Genomic DNA, 20,690 nt, shown 5'->3' on the forward strand with positions numbered 1-20,690 from the left:
GATTTTGTTCGAGGATATTTTTTAAATATAGTACTGTTTTCACTAAAATAATCAACATAAATAGGTTTCCATAAGTACATTACCAAACAAAGGACAAAATTTGCATATCTGGTTAAGTGAAAAATCGACTTCAAATCAAGCACACTCTTTTGGTTGTGGGTTGACAACAGGTGTTATGCAGTACTCTAGTGAATATTTTCATGAATCAAATACATTTTGTACAAATTACACAAGAAGTCAATATCATGACAGTAATCCTTGCTATTCACACGAAAACAGTTTCAAAACTAAGTTCCATTGATATTGATATGACACCACTATAGGAACACAATACGACGACTATAAGAACCATACCACCATTACAGGTACAACGAAGCGGTCACAAAAATATGTATTTTTCGTAAATATGTTGTGTTTCATGATAAAAATGGCTGTGATCGCGCAGATTAAACATATTGCATTTTATCATATTCCAATTTATTCATAAATTTACCTTCATGATACTTTAAATCCATTAAAGCACATCTGTATCACTAAAAATTGCACCAATATTGGTACATTTACCCTGTAGAAACAAGTTTGGTAACGAGGGTTTGGTTGCTATGCGTAGCACCTCCATAAATGATGTCTTATTCATGTTCTGCCATCATAATGTAAAATAATTGTACAGGTGTGATAATTACTCAGAAAATTTGATAGGGATAAGGACATGTGCTGCTAGTAAGTTTAGAATGCTTTTTAATAGAAGGCGGCAGAAAAAGAGAGATAATCAGAAAAGAACAAAATTCACAATAAGGTCTACAAACAAGTTGGTGAACGTGACCTTAAAGTTATCCTTGGAAATAGTGAAGATTTACTAAGTCAAGAATGACTAAAACGGCCAATTATGTGACTAGATCGCTTGAGAAAAAGTGTCAAAAACTGAGATTTGGAATTATGATGCGTGTTTGATATCTTGATTTGTCTCTTATTTGACATTTCCAACTGAATGAAGGATTTTGTCAAAACTTTGCATTATCTTACAGCTATCATTATCTTTGCAGCTTTCAGTCAGATCAGCGTTACGAAAAGTGTTCTCTTTTACAATTTTTTATTGATATAGTTAATTTATACCATTTATTGAAAGTAATTACAATCATAAATGAGTACTAATTACTATTATTATTATAATATATTGGTTAATCTACAACGGGCCGTATGGTCTAATTAAGATAAGTACACCAACAAATTACATAGCAAAATCAAGATTTGTATCGCAATTCACTGCGGCCACGGCAGAAACCGGAGACGTTCCTTGAAGCACTGAGTTGAGATGTTGAAATCGAAGCAATCCGAAACAGTGTTGAAAACAACCGACATGCGGAAAATCTCTCTAGACCTAAGTGTTCGGGATGGTGCATAGATATCGACTTGATGCAACAAAGGCGATGAGTTGATAGAGCCATTTAGCAAACCAGCAATAAAAGAGCACTGTGCATTGCGTCTTCTAACCGAAAGAGGTCCAAGACCTAGAAGACGGCACCGGACGGCACCATACGGAGGAAGATTATTGCGATTATGTGTTCCTATAGTGGTGGCAAACAAAGACACCTCAAAAATTATTACCACTTATTACATTACAAATTGTTGGTATAATAAAATGCGGTGGAGGTATGGAACAATTGAAAACACTTCACTTAAGGAGAGATTTGGAAAGCTGGTGCTGTGATCGAAAAGGTCCCCCAAATAAAACGCAGTGAAACCTTACCATTACCATACCTTATTTTACCATTTGCTCGAATTTTTCTGCTCTACTTTTTTAATCAAAAATAAGTCAGTTTCATTACAATTGCATAATCATTTGTGGTAAATATTCATAGTACGAATAATTATTTTTATTCTAACATTTCTATAGATTTATTGGCATCAAATCTACAATACACAACTATATATCGAATAATCGTATAATACGAAGTCAGTGCTGCAAAATGTCACTTTCAATGTCATAAAAAAATCTGACTCAAACAAAATCCTTGTCAGCGTAACCTACTCAATTGTAATAGTCAGCGGTGATACTAAATACTCAATTGGTGGGATCAATGCATGTTTCGTGATATTTTGGCGACCAACGCTTGGTTAGTCATTATGTCATGCCTTTTTTTTTACTGTAATCAGTTCTGCAAAATGTCATTATCATGAATAGACAAATTCCGGCTGAAACAAAGTAATGTCAGCGTCACGAGATTTACTGTGATGATCAGAGGTGAGGCTCAAGCAGGTGTTGCGACATTGTGTGCATTGGCATTGTGTGCAACCAACTCTTGGTCAATCACTTGGTCGCGAATTTTCATGAGCAAGAGGATACCGCGTTGTTTTGTTGTGAGTCGATATGATTGAATGAAATGCTGCAATTTCAGTAATTTGTTTTACTGCTATTCAGTGAAACGACAAATTTGACATGTACTTTAAAATTTTCTGAAAAATGTGTATTACTGAAATTCATGCAGTAAATTGTTTTACTGACAATCAGTAAAAACATGGCATTTCAGCTGAAAACCAGTAAAATGTTATACGACTGAACCGTTTCAGTAAAAAAAAATAATTCGAAAAATTGCTGTGTACGACTGACTAACAGCTATGCCGATTTGTAGAGCCGGCCTCGTAGCCGCGTGGTAGTCGTCAACTCGTACTACTTAACAACATGTGTGTCTTGGGTTCAAGCTCCAGATGGACTGTTGTGCCAATGAAAAAAGGTAACTGCAGGCCTATATCGCCTGTGATTGTCGCGTCAAATAAGAGCCAGAGTAAAAACTTATTGCCTGTGTTTTTTCGAGAAAATTTTCAAATAATCATGTGCGGAGATTGGAATGGAAAGTTATTTATAAATGATCGTCACGTTACGTTATTCCGTGAACATAAACATACCATATTTTCAAAAATACACAAACACGAGTACAGTCTGTTCTCGAGTTACGCGGTTCTCGACTTACGCGGATTCGGAGAAACGCGGGATTCTAAATTTGGGGCCCTCTTCGTTTTAAGTTTGTAAGCTGAAATCTCAGCCTTTCAACATTATATAGCAGTTTTCGAGCAGCTATCTAAGTGAGTATAATATACAGGTGGGATTATCCCAAGGTGTATGTATTTAATGGGCTGATTTTTATTGCTTCTGCTCCTGAATGAAGATGTTAAGAGTGTTTTGTGTATTCGTCAAGCTTCCAGAAAACCTATTTGAGCAAAAGTTTTCACGCTATTCATGCTATGAGACCACCTGAACTACATACTCTTTAATTATAGATTCAGGCGATCTATTGAGAAAGACTCGTTTTTTCCTTTCCTATTGATTATGAAAAATTTTTTGAAACGCCGAACTACGTCAAATGGTCCTTCGTAAGGAGCTTGCAGTCCAGTTTTTACTTTGTCCAATCGTGCAAAAACTTGTTCGCAATCATTTAGATTTTTAGGAACATAGGGAGTGATCGAAGTTTTTTGTGTAGTGGCTGTAGGCTTCAAAGTTTGAAATGCCTTTTTCAGATTGACGATGAAGTCAGGGAGATCTTCTGAGTTGTTTTTAGAGGATGGTACAGATACTTCAGCTGGAAGCCTAAGGCTCTGGCCGTACACCATCTCTGCTGGTGATCCCTTAATGTCGTCTTTAAAAGACAACCTAATACCTAACAAGACCAATGGTAATCGTCTCATCCATCGCATGGAGTCTTCACTTGCCATGATAACACCTTTTAGCTGTCGGTGAAATCTTTCGACCATCCCATTTGATTGTGGGTGGTATGTTGTGGTCTTTATGTGATGGACCCCAAGGAGCTTTGTTAGCTCCTGAAACAGTTTAGATATAAATTGTCTTCCACGGCCAGTTGTGATGGTTTTAGGGCATCCAAAACGCGAGACATAATTGTCGACAAACGTTTTTGCGATGGTAGCTGCTGACATATCTGCCATTGGATAGCACTCTGGCCATCTTGTAAATCTATCTACTATTGTGAGTAGATAACACATGTCTTCCGAAGGAGGTAGAGGACCAACGATGTCCATGTGGATGTGGTCAAGCCTGCCTTTCGGAATGTCAAAAGTTTCCAAAGTGAGAGAATAATTGGCGTTACTCTGTGGATGAACTAACATGGTTGCATTTGATAGGTCATGTTTTACTTGAAGTACTGCTTGTTCACATTCTTCTGACCATTCCAAATTTTGTTTACTCTTTTTGCTGTTGTGCTCAGCGATGAGTTGAAACAAGGGTCTCAACTTGTCGGAAACCTGTGGAATAAATCGATGGTAGTAATTTATCATTCCTACCAATCGCTGAAGTTGTTTAACAGATGATGGAGAGGGAAATTTTGTAATGACCTCTACCTTAGAAGAAGAAGGAGTTATTCCTTTTTCAGAAATGTTGTGGCTAAGGAAATCCAACGATGGTTCGCCAAGAACACATTTAGATGACTTTATTTTGATGTCATGACTAGCCAGCCGATGGAACACTATGTAAATGTTCAATGTGCATTTCTTTCGTCGGACTAGCTATAAGGATGTCGTCAATATAGACAAACACAAATTCCAGATCTCTAAAAATGCTATTGATTAATCTTTGGAAAGTTTGGCTCGCGTTCCTAAGACCAAATGGCATTCTTAGGAACTCAAACAATCCGAATGGAGTGGTAATAGCAGTTTTGTGGACATCTTCCTCGGTAATAGGAATAAGGTGGTACGCCCGTACAATGTCCAATTTTGAGAAAAATTTACACCCATGCAAGTTCATAGTGAAATCTTGCACGTGTGGTATGGGATATCGGTCGGGTGTGGTTATTGCGTTCAGTCGTCGATAATCCCCACATGGTCGCCAGTCTTGATCTGCTTTGGGAACCATGTGCAGTGGCGAAGAAGCTGGAGAAGAAGAAGGCCGGCAAATACCTTAGTTCAGCATATGCTGAAACTCTGCCTGGGCAATCTTAAGTTTCTTCGGTTCCAGACGACGAGGCTTAGCAAATGGTAGAGAGCCTTTTGTTTCAATGTAGTGTGAAACAGAATGACTGACTGGTGTGTTGTAGTCAGGGGGCTCGATCAACGAAGGGTATTGTCGTAAGACTTCACCGAACTCATTTGCTTCCACGGAAAAATGTTTTGGTGTGTGAGTGTCCACTGTCGCTATAGTAGTTTTTGACACAATATTTGTGGTTGGATCAATTAGGCGCCGTTCCTTAAGATCAACTAACAAACCGTGTTTGTGAATAAAGTCAGCTCCTATTATAGGACGATTCACCGCTGCTATAACGAAAGTATGAGTGAAAGACCGCCTCAATCCAAGAGATACCTGTATTAACTTGCTGCCATATGTAGCAATGGTACTACCGTTGGCTGCAGCTAATATGTGGTCTGTTGGTTTGGCTACAGTGCCTACCAAATTTTGTGGAATGACGGATACGTCAGCTCCGGTATCTATAAGAAATGTGAATAAAGTAATCTCATCATTGATGAAGAGACGACGTGAGGAGCTTAAAATTGCTCGTGGGCTATCCGTCAACGCTTCGGAGCAAATTAGTTTTTTTGAAGAGATAAATTGTTCCCTCCCTGCGTTGAATGAAAATTGCAAGGATTGATACACTTTTTCGCGTTCCGTCCATATTTGTGATGGTACCAACATAGCGGACGTTGTCCCTGTTGTGAGGGTGTGTTGTTCCTATCTCGCGATTTTTAGCGATTTCTCTGTCGTCCCCTCCGCTAATGATTAGAATTGACAGCCAATTGGTGAATCATGTTTCGCAGCTCCGATATTTCTTGACGAATATCGTCAGTCGCATAATTGTGCGAAAAATGCTTTGGCTTAGATTCAATTGCAGAAACGCTACCTGAATTGGTGCATTCCCAGAGTCTATCAGCGATTTTCATTTGCTCATCGTGGTCCTTAGAATCGACTGCAATGAGTGCTACCTCAATGGATTTTGGTAATCTCGATTTCCACAACTTTTGTATAAGTGTAGCAGAGATATCAGCCGAACCACCCGCGAGCTGCACCATGTGCCGATAAAGCTCGGATGGTGACCTGTCACCCATTTCCACGTGATATAAAAGTTTCGAAAGTCGGGCCTCCTCACTGGTTGAAAGGCGACTTAAAATCTGTTCCTTCAAATGAGTGTATGGTGTTTTTTCATGTGGAGCCTTGATAACATCCAACACTTTCGCTAAGGTTTGCTTAGGAAGAGCGCCTATAAGATACGAGTATCGGGTGCGCTCCCTTGTAATTTGAGATACCTCAAACTCAGCCTCCGCCTGAGCAAACCAAATTTCAGGGATACCATCCCAGAATGGGGGTAGCTTGGTGGCGATGCGCTCCACCTGTGGCACTGATGTGGGGTTCTGCGCCGTGCTGGCACTAGGCCTCTCAACCTTCCGTTCTAATGACATGTTATACAATTCAAATTTTATGTGTATGTGAATTAAGATAAAAATTTAACGCAAAAAAAAATAATGAAAATTTAGGTGAGTGATAAAAATATAAAGGAAATACGATAATGGAAAAAATATACCAGAAAATGAAATTGAACAATAAAAATAAGATAAAAAATCTAACTACTAATCCTAGCATTATCTTAATCTTAATATTCTTATAATATAATAATAAGATGATATGATTGGATCTCAAGATCGAAAAGTGCGTGAGAAAAAAAAAATCCTTTTAACAGGATAAAAAGGAACGTGCTCACCGCCAATTATTGAATCACCGAGTAGATGTTTCCCTTAACCGTATGCTTCAACGGTTACCCCGATGCCGGGGGATGCAGCGATGGTGTTCAGCGGTTGTTCCGCTTCTGGAAGATGCTGTGATGGTCTTCAGTGGTCACACCGCCGTTTTGATGATGATGCGACGGTCTTCATCGGTAACACCGCCGGTCCGATGGTAATGAGATGATCAGCGGCGGTAACACCGCCGTTTGGATGATGATGTGACGGTTTTAGCGGTAACACCGCCGGTCCGATGGTGATGAGATGGTCTTCAGCGATAACACCGCCGTTCCGATGATGATGTGACGATCCCTGGCGTTGTGACCTGCTGCTTACCGCTCTCCCACGCCGTCGAACTTGTAGAATTTCGTGCCGATCGTCGAACTGTAGATCACTTCCTTGTCGCGGCCACTTCCAAAGTGGGCTTAAACGTCTTGCTCTCGTTCAACTGCGATGCACTGGACGTACTGCGGCGCATGTACCGAGGAGTGTCGATGTGTGTGTGCGACGACAATGCAATTGCCTCGTGGTACTTGGTGTCGCCGACGGAGGATGCGATGATGATAGCTCTCCTCGTGCGCCACTGGTGTGTAGGTGTACGTAGCGTGCACTTAGTACGTTATACGTAAGTCACCTCGTGGTCGCCGCTCGCCGACGATTTCCGATGAGGTACCGTATCCGTGCGCATGAGGTTGCGAGTAAGTGTAAGTGTGTGTAGCGTGCACTAATTACGTACCTTACCTCGTAAATGCCGTTGCCGGAGGAATCTGCGATGCTGTGCAGAATCCGTGCGCTGGATGTACCTTTTTGTCAGCGTATGTGTAGCGTACGCTGAATACGTACTAACGTACGTTCTTTCTTCGCTGCTGGCCATGACCATGGCCTAACTCGATTCAGTGGCAGGTTGCTAGGCGAAGATCGCTAGAACTGGTCTAACGCGAATCGATCGGTTAGAACTGGTCTAACGCCGTAACGGTCACTACAAATTCATCACCTGAGTTGATTTGGGGAGCTATATTGGCCAAAGGGGAATCGTCATAGTTTTTCATTATCAAAAACCTTTTACTGTGGTCAAAAATACATTTGAGAAAAAATAGTTTTTGCTTTCAACAGGGTTCAGCTTCAAACCGTAAGGCTTCAACGAAGTTGTGCTTGCGGCTTGCAATGACTTTGAAAAGCGTTTACGTGCGGTTATAAAAAAAGTAAAAAAGATTTTAAATGAATTAAAATAAATATAATTTTACTACTTAAAGATGTTGTAGACATCGATGCCGCAGATAAATAGAATCTGGTTTGAATTTTATGATTTATAAAAGTGTATCATTTTTACATTGTCACTATATACATCGACTCACAAAATTTAACTGCTGAAAGACGCATGTAAAGTTATTATAAAAAATTGAATCGAGACTTTATTGTATTTTTAATGATCTTGTCCAAAAAGTATGCCGTAGAGTCACGAAAGTGTTCCAAAATTATCAGAACTTCTGAAAACCCCGGTAATGATTAGTCCATCAATCCATATTATGATAATCAAGGGTGAACGAGTACGGTGGGTGGACGGAATGAAATTTCATGCTAAAAGTTTTTCAGCAACTTTTTATACGAATAGTTTTTTCTTATCTTTAAAAATCAGGCAAATCCGCATTTGACCCGCGGGTCGGACTTTGCCGACGGCTGATCTAGACTGAAAATCGCAGTCTAGTTTTGTGTGTGGTTTTGTATGTAGTGTTTACATGATTTCAACCTCCAACTGTCAAATTCCATGTAAAAAAAAGCTGACTAGAATTGTGAAGGACCCCTTTGACAGATCAAAGTCAAATCAGTACAATTTGCTTCTAGAATTCCAATGCACTATAAATTGCATTTTTGCCAATAAATTTAAATCACTTAAAAGCCAAAAATATCATAATGTTCTGCACGAATCGTATCAAATAAATTATAAAATGTATAAAAGTACTAAATTGAACTAAATTGGACGAAAATCGTGAAATTCGACATACGCTGATATTCGAGTTACACGGATTCCTTGGAAACGCACAATCCGCGTAACTCGGGAACAGACTGTAAACAAATATTTTTCATAACAGTTGTGATTAACTGGGTTACCTACCCAAGCTTAAACTGATATTCAATTCAAGAGATCACCTAGACACCAGTCCAAGCAGTATAGGAATACTGCTAATTTTTTTATTGTTTTCCATTCTGATAGCATTGATGCATTACAATGACATACTGCACAACTTATTCTGATGTTACCAACACACTTGTCCAATGAGCCAAAATTTATGACCTCTTTTATACCAAGCGTAGTACCAAAAATAAGCCGGTCTTCCGGTACAGTCGTCAACTCGTACGACTTAACAACATGCCCGTCATGGGTTCAAGCCTCAAATGGACCGTGCCGTCATAGGTAGGACTGTGACTATCCTGCTATGGGGGGTGTTCACACACAACAAAGCCGTGTAAGTGTATGTGTGCACGCGCGAAAAATAACAAACGCATGCGTTTAGCAGGACATGAAAGCGGAAGGAAAAGAATAAGCGAAAGAAGAGAACTAGGCTGTGTACGTATCGTAGATGCACTAGTGTGCGAGTGGGCGCAGAGCATGGGAATCTGCTCCAGTAAAGAGAGAGAGAGAGAGAGAGAGTACTCTCGCGAGTGATTCATTGAAGTGTGTTTGACAGCAAATTTTGAAACGCAATAAAACTTACATATGAATTTCACTAAACGTATTAATTTTCATTCTGTTTAAAAACAGGAGGTAATCCATAAGTCACTGAAAGCCAACCCCACAAGTGGTACAGGCAGGCCTTGACAACGGTTGCCAAAGAAGAAGAAGTATCACAAATGATGATGTAATCATTTTAATTCGTTTCCATTTGATTAATGATTTCATTATTCTATAATTTATTTAGCAATTTCGGCAATATAATAGCAAATAAATTCAATTAATTTATTTTATTATAATGAATAAAATGTTAAATACGGAAATAAAATCTTATAGTTACATATATTTAAACCTTATTATTCAGATGCTATTGAATTTCTTACAAATAATTTAAAAAAAGCTATCGTTGAACCATATGGAAATCGTTGGAGCCGTCAGAGCCGTCCGGAGCCGCCAGTTGGCAGCCGGTTCCGGTTGAAGCCATCCGGAGCTGGTCGGGGCCGTCGGAACCGTTGGAGCCGGTTGGAGCCGTCGTAGCGTCGTAGCCGACTCAGGCTGTTACAACGACTGCGATGGCTCTAACCGGCTCCGTCGGCTACGACCGGCTCCGGCTGCCGACTAGCGGCTCCAGCTGCTGACTAGCGTCTCCGGACGGCTCCGATGGCTCCAAAGGTTCCAACGGCTCCAAAGGTTCCGACGGCTCCGGACGGCTCCAGACGGCTGCGAACGGCTCCGACGGCTCTGAACGGTTCCGGACGGCTCCGGGCGGAATCGACGGTTTGAATTATTCGGAATCGGAGCGGGAGTAGCAATGCTCGGAAGCGATTCTGAGCCGTGGATGCGATTCCGATGACCCATCACTACAGCCCTGCTGTCAAATTGTTAGGGATAAGCCCACCTGTATAATAAACCCACTTTGGGTTAAGCCGTCCGCCGGATAATCGACTTTCTACTGTATTTCTACCTTTTTTCCCCCTACGTCATAGGTCAGGCGTCTTCCGTGCTCATTCCCTCCATAGCGCTATCTCTTTCGCGCGTGTGGTGCTCATGAGTTGCTTAACACTTTACCGCCAGCCTGACGTCACAGTTTTTCGAGTGAGCACCCAGCGCATGGCAAGAGAGCGATGAGAGCGACAATTTCTCATGTGACTGTTGCAGGGTTTCCAATCCAATAAACTGTCCACTTGTTTATAACAATAGTCGTTTTTAATAGACACCGCTGTCTACCACTTTCTCACACCTCAGATGGTGTAAGCTACTCTGTCCAATTTAGTAACACAATTTTCGCCTTCGATGGCACAACGGTCGGATTCGGCACGGTGTCTTGTGGTTGTTGCAGTATTAACAAAATTAAAGTTGTGATGATTTACTGAAATGTATGGTTTATACTGCATATTGCTTGAATAAAAAAACGTGTTTGAAAATATTTTGTGTTTGCAAAATTTGTCCCAACAAAACAAACAGTGCCGAATCTGACAGTTGCTAATCGTTGTCACACTAGTCTTGACAGCCTTGACCGACAGCAGTTGTTGTGCCAAAGAAGAAGAATAAAAAAGGTGGTAGAACAAGAACGGTGGTACAGTCGTTAACATGTCCGTCGTGGGTTTAAGCCGCAAATGGCAACCTCACCCCCCCCCCCCTTTGCAAGAACTGGCTCTTCGGTTGTGTGGTAGTAAATAGGTTCAGAAAATCGGCATATGGCGATTATGTTTGTATTAGACGCTACATTCTATTATAATTTTTGCATCGTTGCTATTAATTTATTACATTACCAGTCTGTTGAATTATCTTTGATAGATCGCATCTTTTTTGTAGATATGCAGGGTACTTTTTTAAAGTTGGCTGTGGTACGGGATTTTCCATGAGTGACATAAATGCCGATTATCTGATTTAAACGGAAAAGGGTCAAATAAAACCACCCTACACGAATGGAAACAACATCGGTATTATACAAGCTTGTTAGAGACTTCTTTCGTTGACTCGAAACATTGTTGCCCAAATTGATGTGAAATCGTTTTGTTTGTTTTAAACTTTGTTTTAAAGTGCAACATAAAACGTAGGAAGTATTGTACAATTTTCTAATTATTATTATGTATGGTGTATTATTAAATTTCGTTCTTTAAATGTTTTTGGCGATGCCATTCTAAGTAGCGCTTTTGTAATGATTTTCTACTTTCTGAGGATTTCGTTATTCTCACTCTTTGTATAGTGAATTATTACAAAAAATCCATTCTTCATGTAACATGCAATTCGTGTAGTTTTAAAATATTCAATTTGTGATAAAACCTTTAAACAAAACGCTTTCCGTAGCTTTAACCTGACGGAATGCTGTTAGACAAAAAACGGTCTCCGTTTGAGGCAAGTAATGCAAATGTTCTTCGTTCAGTTAGATATATAACCAGAGACAAGCTGTCTAACACGGACCATAATAATCAGCATTTTTGACACTTTTTCGCTAACACTCAAGTCATATAATAGGCACTATAATCTGTACGGGTACGCGGGTTGCTTGTTCAAAGACAACATGGTAATGTTGCCAGTTGCCTGATCGTGCTTTGGGCAGCACTTACGGGGCATGGCGTAGTGTAGCTTATCCCAGAACCATGGATCATCCCATCGGACGTAAGTGTTGGTCTTGATATACGCTTGGAGCTTCGGATCGAGCTGATCGATATCGTCAATATCCTGGTAGATGATGGGAATGACGCGGTTGCGCTTGTCCTCCAACGACTGTAAGTACGCAGTGTTAAACTCCATCTGACCCCACACAGACTCGAGGTAGTTGTGCGAGAGGATGATAATGGTGCGTCGTGAATCCTCGACCGCTTTGGCTATCTGGAAGCAGTATTGGGAGAAGCAACAATATAGCTACAAGTGAATAGAAAACACCAATCGTAACGAACCTGCGAGGTAATCATCTCACCCGGCATAAAGTCACGCACGTGCCAGCAGATTTTGAAGTTGAGCTCTTCGCTCTCAAGCCTCGGTAACAGCTTATCTGTGACGAACTCCTCATCCTTGTGCGAGTACGAAATAAATGCATCGTATCGCTTATCCATATCGATTTGCTCCTCCGTGACCAACCACTGTAGCAAATTATGCTTGAAGAGCCACACTTTGATCTCCAGGCTGTATTTCATGTACAACCAGATGGCGAGTAAGCATACAATAAGTAACAGTGACACTGCCGAACTGATATAGAAACTGAGCGTTGTCGTCCAAGCACACAGTTTGTTCAGTGTAGCCGAGTTGATCGGTTGACCGTCGGAGCACTGGAGGGTGGAGAAGTCTGTAATGCGTGCTGCGTTATCGACGGCGAACGCAAGCAGTGGATTTTCACAGTGGCAATCCCAAGGATTCGCTGACAGGCTGATGTTTCGGAGAGCGGTATGATTCAGCTTGAGTATGAAGGCTGCGTCGACCTCGGTCAATTGATTGCCAGAGACATCGAGAAGCTCGAGCTGTACGGGCAAACTATCTCCAGGCAGGGTGGTGAAGTTGTTGTTTGAGATGTAAAGCCGGCGAACGGTATTCCATCCTTCACTTCCGTTAGATAGGGCATTCAGCTTATTCTGTTCCAGATGCAGCTCGATAAAACTACATTTGATGATCGATGGGCTTTTGATGACGGGAACACGGGTAAGATTAACAGCGGTGCAGTTGATTATAGCCGCCTGATCAACGGGCCGTTTGTAGCATTTGCACTCGATCGGACAAAAACCAAATAATGTTTCTTTTTCACAAAGCAGATCCTCCGCGCGCAGTGTTTGCGGTTTACGTCCAAACAGCGCGAGTGGATGAGTGCATTGAAGTCCCTTTAGTGGGGTTGATTTACTGGCATTCAAATGCGCCTGTAGATATGTGACTAGCGACGAGGAAATACAGTCACAGTTGAGTGGATTATCAGCGAGGAATATTTCGTTGGGTAAGCGATGGAGTGGTTCAATGCTTCTGAGGTCGAAATCGGGATGTGTAATCTTGTTTGACTCCAAATTGACCAGGTTAATCTTGGACGACAGAAATGGAAAATCTGTATAGCTGATGTGTGTGATAAAGTTGTGCGACAGGTCAAGAGATTGAAGATTATGCATGAAATTTTTAAAGTGATCAAATATGTTGGTAATTTCGTTGTACGAAAGATCCAAGTGCGCAAGTTTGATTAAAGGGCGAAAAAGTATCCAGGATGTACTGTTAATCATCCGATCATTATTCTCATGCAGTGTCAGTCGATTGTGGCTGAGATTGAGAAATATTAGTGACTGTGACTGCGACTTGAATGCATCAACATCGATCATATACAGCTGGTTATTGTGAAGTTGTAACTGTTTCAAAGAGCTGAAAGATTTCAGTAGTTGTCTGTAAGAAAACGTCGAGACATAATCAAGATAGTGGGAAAACTGTGGACAAATGTCAATCAATTCATAATCTTACATGCTCAACGTTGTAATTTTGTTGTGGCTAAGGTCTAGAAAACACACATCATTTGCTCCAAGCAGCTGAGATTCGGGGTGCATGTTAATAAATTCGTTGTGCTGTAAATAAAGCTCTACAGCGAACGAATCACTCAACAGATCCTCCGGAAGGCTTTGTAATTTGTTGTGGCTGAGGTCAACTTTGATTAGTTGGAGACAATGTTGAAAAATTCCTTCCGGTAGTGCGGTTATTTTACAGTTGGATAAAGACACTTCCTTAAGATATTTTAGCTCAGTGAACACATGTTTTTCTAGTACAAGTTCCGAACATTTCTGATCATCTGCCTTAAAGACTTCCAGATGGTTGTTTTCCATGAACAAATCGGTGACAAGTCTCGTTAGTTTATTTGACGAAAGGTCAAGTATCTTGAGCTTCGGCAGCCTACTGAACACGTTTTGTTGTAATTTCACTAGTTGGTTAGAACTGATGTTTAGATACATAAGATTCGGTAGCGTGGTAAACTGACTAACATGCTTGAGTTTATTTTTGTCGAGGTACAGAGTCTCAAGTTTAGGCAGGTTGGAAACTAGCTCTTTTGGTAGTTTTTTCATGTCCGAATCATGCATATGAAGTTCTTTGAGTTGCTTCAGTTGTTGTAAGATTGTTCCAGAAACACGATTTCTACTGTGAAATTCGATTTTCTTTAACTGGGACAGGTGTCTGAACAGCAGAGAATTGTCAAACGAGATATCAGCAAGGTTTTGTATTGAAAGGAATTGTAATTTGAATAGTCCGGCAAACAGCTGCGGATCCAACGTGATATCCTCAGATAGTTTTGCATTGTCAATGAGGAACAATTTATTGATATATGACTGATTGGAGCGATTAACAAAGGCCGAAAGCAGTTCGACAAGTGACTGATTATTGACTGGGAGTGGGCAGTTCTGATAAACCAGCTCGTTGACCGTAAAGCTCGGTAGATCTGGGAGGTCTCGTAGCAACTCAAAGTTAGGCATGTTGGGACATATCACTTCTAGATAGTTGTCGTCTTCATATGTAAGATTAACGTTAAAATTGGGACATTCAATTATTGCCTCCCAACTAGACGGATTTGAAACGGTGCAGGTATTGCCGTTTGCATATGCTGCCATAAAGACCACCAGGTTTAAACAGTGTATCCAAGCGATAAACGTTGTAGAGGGCGAGATATACACAGCTACTGTTTTTTCGGAAAACTGTTCTGAACAACACATTGTTTGTGTTAGATTGATTGGCTTTGAAAGAGAATAAATATAAAGAACAAAAGAACGCATTCCGATTAGCTGAATCACAGACTACTGACGCATGGATGTCAAGAGAGAATTAGACAAAAGTTAGTTTCGTCAAGTGAGTACCAGGTGTCGAATAAAAATGATTGCGCGTGAGTTTCGATTCATAAAAAGTGGCAATCATAAAAACGTTATAAATAAGGCAACATAATTGAATACGCTTTATCTTGCACTTTTGGAAATGGAAACAACTTCTTCTTCGTCTTAGGCTCAATTAATCGTTGTCAACCTGCCTGTACCCCACTAGCGGGCTTGGCTTTCAGTGACTTATGGATTATCTCATAGCAGGATAGTCCTACGTATGGAGACACGGTCCATACGGGGCTTGAACCCATGTAGGGCGTTTCGTTAAGTCATACGAGTTGACGACTGTACCACGAGACCGACCAATCAAAATAACACATCGATAATTATTCAGCCCATGCAAAAAATAGATCCGAAACTTCCCTCGATTCATGTATGTTGTATCACATATATTGTATCAAGCATGTGCAGTACCAGCATATTATAGTCGCGGTTTTGTGCAGATAAGATGATGACTTGAAGTTACTGTGATATTCTATCATTGTACTTTGGTTTTGAATGAATGTTGGATCTTGGGAGTTCCAAACAAGAATCGGTGTTTTTGTTGTATCAAAACATGAACATTTACTTCCATAGGCCAATGGTATAAAATTGTTAAAAACTGTTGAATAGCTAAAATGATCTTAGCCTATTGGCCAGTCTATTATAGCAAAAATATAAATGAATCATTGTACTGAAATATGTGACTCTCTTTCAGTTTTTCAAGCTTCTAAGAATCGGTTGATTAACGTTAGTCATGATTGTGTAGGCTCGGCAACATAGGCATATAAATAAATCATAGACGCTCAGCTACTCACCAGCATACTCATGAAAGGAAATTTTGATGGATGGAGTGCCAGTGTGTGTGCGTATCGGTTGGTTATCAGACTCTCATTTAGTGACGCTATGTGTATGCGTCCAATGTTTTGACATTAATGTTTTTAGCATGGAAAGAACACAGATATACATTTTTTTTAATCTGTTAATATGATCAGCTACATTCAGCGTAGTCTTCAAACCATTTTAAAAGAACTAGCAAGTATTTTGTTTGTCGGGAAGTTCTAAATTAACAATGCATTGGTATAGGCAATATTATAAATATATACCAGTTAGATCAGTGGTCTCCAGCCTGTGGTCCGCGGTCTGCGAAAGTCAAATGTATTTTTTAAGCCAAGTGGTCCGCGATGCTTAGAAGGTTGGAGAACACTGAACTAGATGATAAATCCAAATGATGTCATCCGGCTTCTATGCACGTGCTGTTTATGAAACAGCATCTGATAGTTATTGTAATACGAATGCCAACGTTCTCATATAACTTATCGGGCAATTGTTCTACTTTGTTGCCTTCCAACGCATGCTTCATCATAATCATAATAATTATAATAGGGTCAGTCCCGTGGTACAGTCGTCAACGGAATGGACCTCCCCATAGCAAGGACTATCCGGCTGCATGGTAATGAATGAAGTATCAACAACCTGTATAGGCCGGCATGTTCGCGTAGGACGTTACGGCAAAAAGAAGAAGAATAACAGTAATGACAATATTATGTCAGATGTCAATATGTGTTTTTGTGTTAATAAATATTCCATTCAAAAAATTTCAAAGAATATTTTTATATTTTATATATTTTTAAAAACTTGTTTGAGCTTCTAACCTCTAGAGCAGAAATATCAAACGTGTTACAGCTATTACAACTTTAAATATTGTTTACCATCTCCTAACATGTAAGTTAAGTCAAGTGTAAGTTTCCGATTAACGTTATGTTTAAGTCTTGAAATCATAGGAATTGTTTCTAAGGGAGATATGCTGGAATTCGACAGTAGTATTTTAAGTAGCATTTTAGACTGTGTGTTCCATGGTGTTTGACATAGCAACACCGTTAGGGGCTACCGTATTCAGCGATTGGCCGGATTCATGACAGACTTCAACCCGAATGACTTAACAACATGCCCGTCATTGGTTCAAACCTGGAATATACCGTGCCCCCCGCCCCCAAACGTTGGATTAGACCATCTCGCTATGGGTTATCAATTTACGTGTTCTTTACCTTCATTCCGTTCTCGCATTCAAGCTTCCTCTCTTCTCCGTTTAAATTTGAGTTAGGAATTGCTCTTCACTAATTACAGCTAAAAAACGGTAGTTTCTAAGCATTACTTTCATTATTTGTAAAGCCTTCATGGCATTCAACTTAATTAAAATAAATAAATAAATAAGTCATTGAAAGCTTAGCCCAAGCCCAAGCCCAAGCCCTGTAGTTCAGACAGACCTTGACCGACAACGATTGTTGTGCCAAAGAAAAAGCTGTGATGAGATGTAACACTCATATCAATTGAGTGCCTTATTTATGTCAAAATGTATCAGCTCCTAATCTTATTTGGCTAAAGTTATTAATTTGCAATATGTTAAGGATTAAAACGCTACTTAATGATAACGTGCAGCAGTGTGTCCGCCCGTCGTTTATTAACAAGTAGTTCTGTAGGTTGTCTTTAAACCAAAATATGAAACTCTATCGGCTAGTTTGATAAATGATGGTCATTGAAGAAAATGATGAGACAGAAACAAACACAAATTCCCAACCAGTCCGTTTTTGAATTCAGCTTAGTGTAAGCACTTGTCAATAACGAATTAACATTCAACACTCATTTAGAGTCATGTGTACGCGTACTCGGGTTAATTTTGCTACTTTATTCCAAAATAACCTTGGATTAAAAATTCGTAGCTATATCAAATCTTGAAAATGCCCTCAAAGGTGTTTGTTATTAGGATTTTTTTATTAATCATTTAAATTTCTATACCCCTCACATGTACAATCACCTACCCGTGTAGGCCATATAATTTGTATGGAAAAATGACGATTGTCTTGGTGAAAACTTTTCGTATTTCTTGTTAGATTTGCATGAAAACTGCCGTATAGGTGCATACTATTGTTTTGTAGCATATCTTATCTTTGTTTAAAATCTTTTGTCTATACTAAATAAAAACATTAAATATAAAGACCTAACTAGCTAACTTGTACTAACTTTTCAGATAATCGTACCTAAAATATAGAAAATAACGTAAACATTCGCTACAAATTTACGGCTGTGATTGAAGTTTTTCATTAAAAATAATGAAGATGGAATTTTCTAAATTAAAATTGTACTTAGATATATTACAAAACAATATTATGAACCTAAATTTTTGGTTTCATGCAAATCGAACATAAGAACAAAAGATATACGGTTTTCATCATCTAAAAAATTCCCACCTGAAAAAAACCTTTTTTCATATATGGCTTACCCGTGGAGCCGAGTGTACACTTACGCAGAGTTTTTTGGCCTTACACACGATAGTTTAATTGTCAATATGATACTTAACACCACTAACGTTACACCCAAATTGTGTTTGTTTCCATAGCCAGCAGTGGTAGGGTTTTATTCCTTTATTTCTTAATTCTTAATTATTTATAGAGCATATTCTGTTACTGACCGGCTGTCATAGTCTGTTCGTTAGTTGCCGATACAAGCTAAAAATACTTATTAAATACGGAGTTACGGTCCATATGAGGTTTAAACCGATGACAGACATGTTATTAAGCCGTACGAGTTGACGGCTGTACCAGTGCGGTCTACCCAGGATTCTTGTTTATGACACATTATTTAATGTAACGTTTGCATTAAATAACAACACAATCACGAAAATCGATATCCATTTTTCACAACATTCGGGTGGAAAGCCTAATGGCAAACTTCACTACATTAAATTATAATTGTAGATATTTACAATTGCAGCGATACCTTGCCTACACTGTGCGTCGTAACATTTAAATTTTAATTCACTTTAGAAAACACGTGATGGTTTTAATTTAAGGAATGTCGCCGTTGAATATGATGGTCGATAACACTTACGCCCGTTTACGCTTGATGCTAAAAGCATACTGATGAGTGTACTGTGAATCGTCAGTTTATCAAATTATTTTGCGCGCCCTCTCTCTCGCGCTTGACACAGCGGCTGTGTTTAAGCTTATCGTTCGTTCGTTGGATATGGTTTTTTGCTTTTAACAAAAAATTTTCAATTGCTTGATATCCCTACTCGCGATAACTTTTATATGATTGGCAGGGCGTTTAGAAAGTAATAAAAATAAAAATTCGTTTTTTAACTGGTCCAAGTTGAGCCTTGGGATTGGCTGACTCCGTTAGTTGTTCACCACGGAGAGTTACGGGAGTTAAAGATTTTACATGACCAGAAAATAGTCCGAGTCAACGTTTGCGGCTCTATACGTTTTGACATCGATAATATCCGAGAAGTGCCTTCCATCAATCAAAACGTGGTCGATTTGGAACGTTTTAATTCCTGCACCATCATTGCTGATGATATACAAGTGAAGTTCAAGCGAAGTGGGTGCTGGAAGAAGGTGCTGCGAATGCTCATGCGCTTGGAGGAGGCAAAGTTATCGCTCTAGTAGACCGTGCAGTTGCAGTTCCATGTCCCGAGCCTCTAACCGTAAGTCATTTTTCCTAGCGAGATCTGGGCTTGGTCCGATAAGATACTTTATCTTGTGGACTGTTCGTTGCAATGACACCAAGACGAGAGAAACCAGCGCAGCCTTTCGGGATAATTGAGAGGTGTTACCGTCCTGTACGACTAGGACGTATGGAGTAGGAGTAAGGGATGTAGAGCCTATGTTAACTTCTTGCATCAGCGAAGTATTCCTGCCTTAGCCACCGTACCGATACTTGGTTCTTAGTACAGCTTAGCAAGCTTTTGGGCCATCCATCTCTTCTAGATACTATGCTCGAACGTACCGGCAAAGATGGTTCGGAGGATGCATGGCTAAAACACGCCCAGAGCGTTTGAATCCGCTCGGATGGTTCACGACGGTGTCTATGGAGGACCACCGGGAAAACCAATGTGGAATATATCTCAGATTTCTTGTGATCTCAAAGTCTTCTGGATCTCAGAAGTTAGTGATTGCTGTTCACAATGTTCGAACTGTTCGAAGCGGTATTGCTCGTTATGTGAGATTTGAATCATAAAGAGAGGTATTTGTTGATCATTTTCCGTATTTTAGCGAGTACAACGACTCCTTTTTAGGCCGAAAATGACCAAAGTCAGATAAAGAAGGTAACTTTTCGATTACCTTTTAGATGTTATATTCCATTTCACAAAAAGATAATCTGGTGCATTGTGCAAACTACAAAAAGCAAAGAGCAAGAAAATGCGTAAGAAAAAAAAAGAACGTTCCTAAGGTAACTTAGGAAACAATTGATCTCATATGCTCTGGAAATTGATGTTAATGTTCAAAAAAGGAGTTACAAGAATAACGGTTATGGGAAATCGTGATACATTACTTAGTTTATTTCTCGTCTGTTCTATTTTGCTTCTAATTTTTGCTACTTGCTAACTCGACTATGTTAACGTTTGCGCGCGTTCCTTTTGCTTCGCGACCTGATGTTGACCGTGGCCGACTTCTGAATTTTCTGATTCGTCCCTTTTTATGTCCGGCTACTTGTGCTCTTCTAAA

At 39.8% G+C, this 20,690-nt stretch overlaps 3 protein-coding genes across 6 annotated transcripts in view; 1 reads left to right on the forward strand and 2 right to left on the reverse strand.

Moving 5' to 3' along the window:
- The window catches only part of LOC120905707 (cation-independent mannose-6-phosphate receptor), a 105,007-nt gene that overhangs the window by 20,063 nt on the left and 64,254 nt on the right, over positions 1-20,690 (forward strand). The gene's annotated exons all lie outside the window — the stretch shown is intronic.
- LOC120905702 (protein toll-like) overlaps positions 1-20,690 on the reverse strand; it is a 46,352-nt gene that overhangs the window by 15,140 nt on the left and 10,522 nt on the right. The window lies entirely within an intron of this gene.
- LOC120905703 (protein toll-like) lies at positions 9,649-19,162 on the reverse strand. 4 transcript variants are annotated; one of them, XM_040316715.1, is made up of 5 exons: positions 18,964-19,162; positions 16,005-16,090; positions 13,814-15,069; positions 12,286-13,738; positions 9,649-12,217 (listed from the first exon to the last, which is right to left on the reverse strand). In XM_040316715.1, the coding sequence occupies exons 2-5, from the start codon at positions 16,014-16,016 to the stop codon at positions 11,864-11,866; spliced, it is 3,075 nt and encodes a 1,024-aa protein (XP_040172649.1). In that variant the 5' UTR covers positions 16,017-16,090; positions 18,964-19,162; the 3' UTR covers positions 9,649-11,863. The 4 variants fall into 4 exon arrangements, with proteins under 4 accessions (XP_040172649.1, XP_040172650.1, XP_040172651.1 ...); XM_040316716.1 differs by lacking the exon at positions 16,005-16,090 and having other exon boundaries at positions 9,650-12,217; positions 18,964-19,160; XM_040316717.1 differs by lacking the exons at positions 16,005-16,090; positions 18,964-19,162 and adding an exon at positions 18,467-18,932 and having other exon boundaries at positions 9,650-12,217.

The sequence above is a fragment of the Anopheles arabiensis genome, chromosome X (assembly GCF_016920715.1).
Source record: "Anopheles arabiensis isolate DONGOLA chromosome X, AaraD3, whole genome shotgun sequence".
Classification (NCBI taxonomy): Eukaryota; Metazoa; Arthropoda; class Insecta; order Diptera; family Culicidae; genus Anopheles; species Anopheles arabiensis.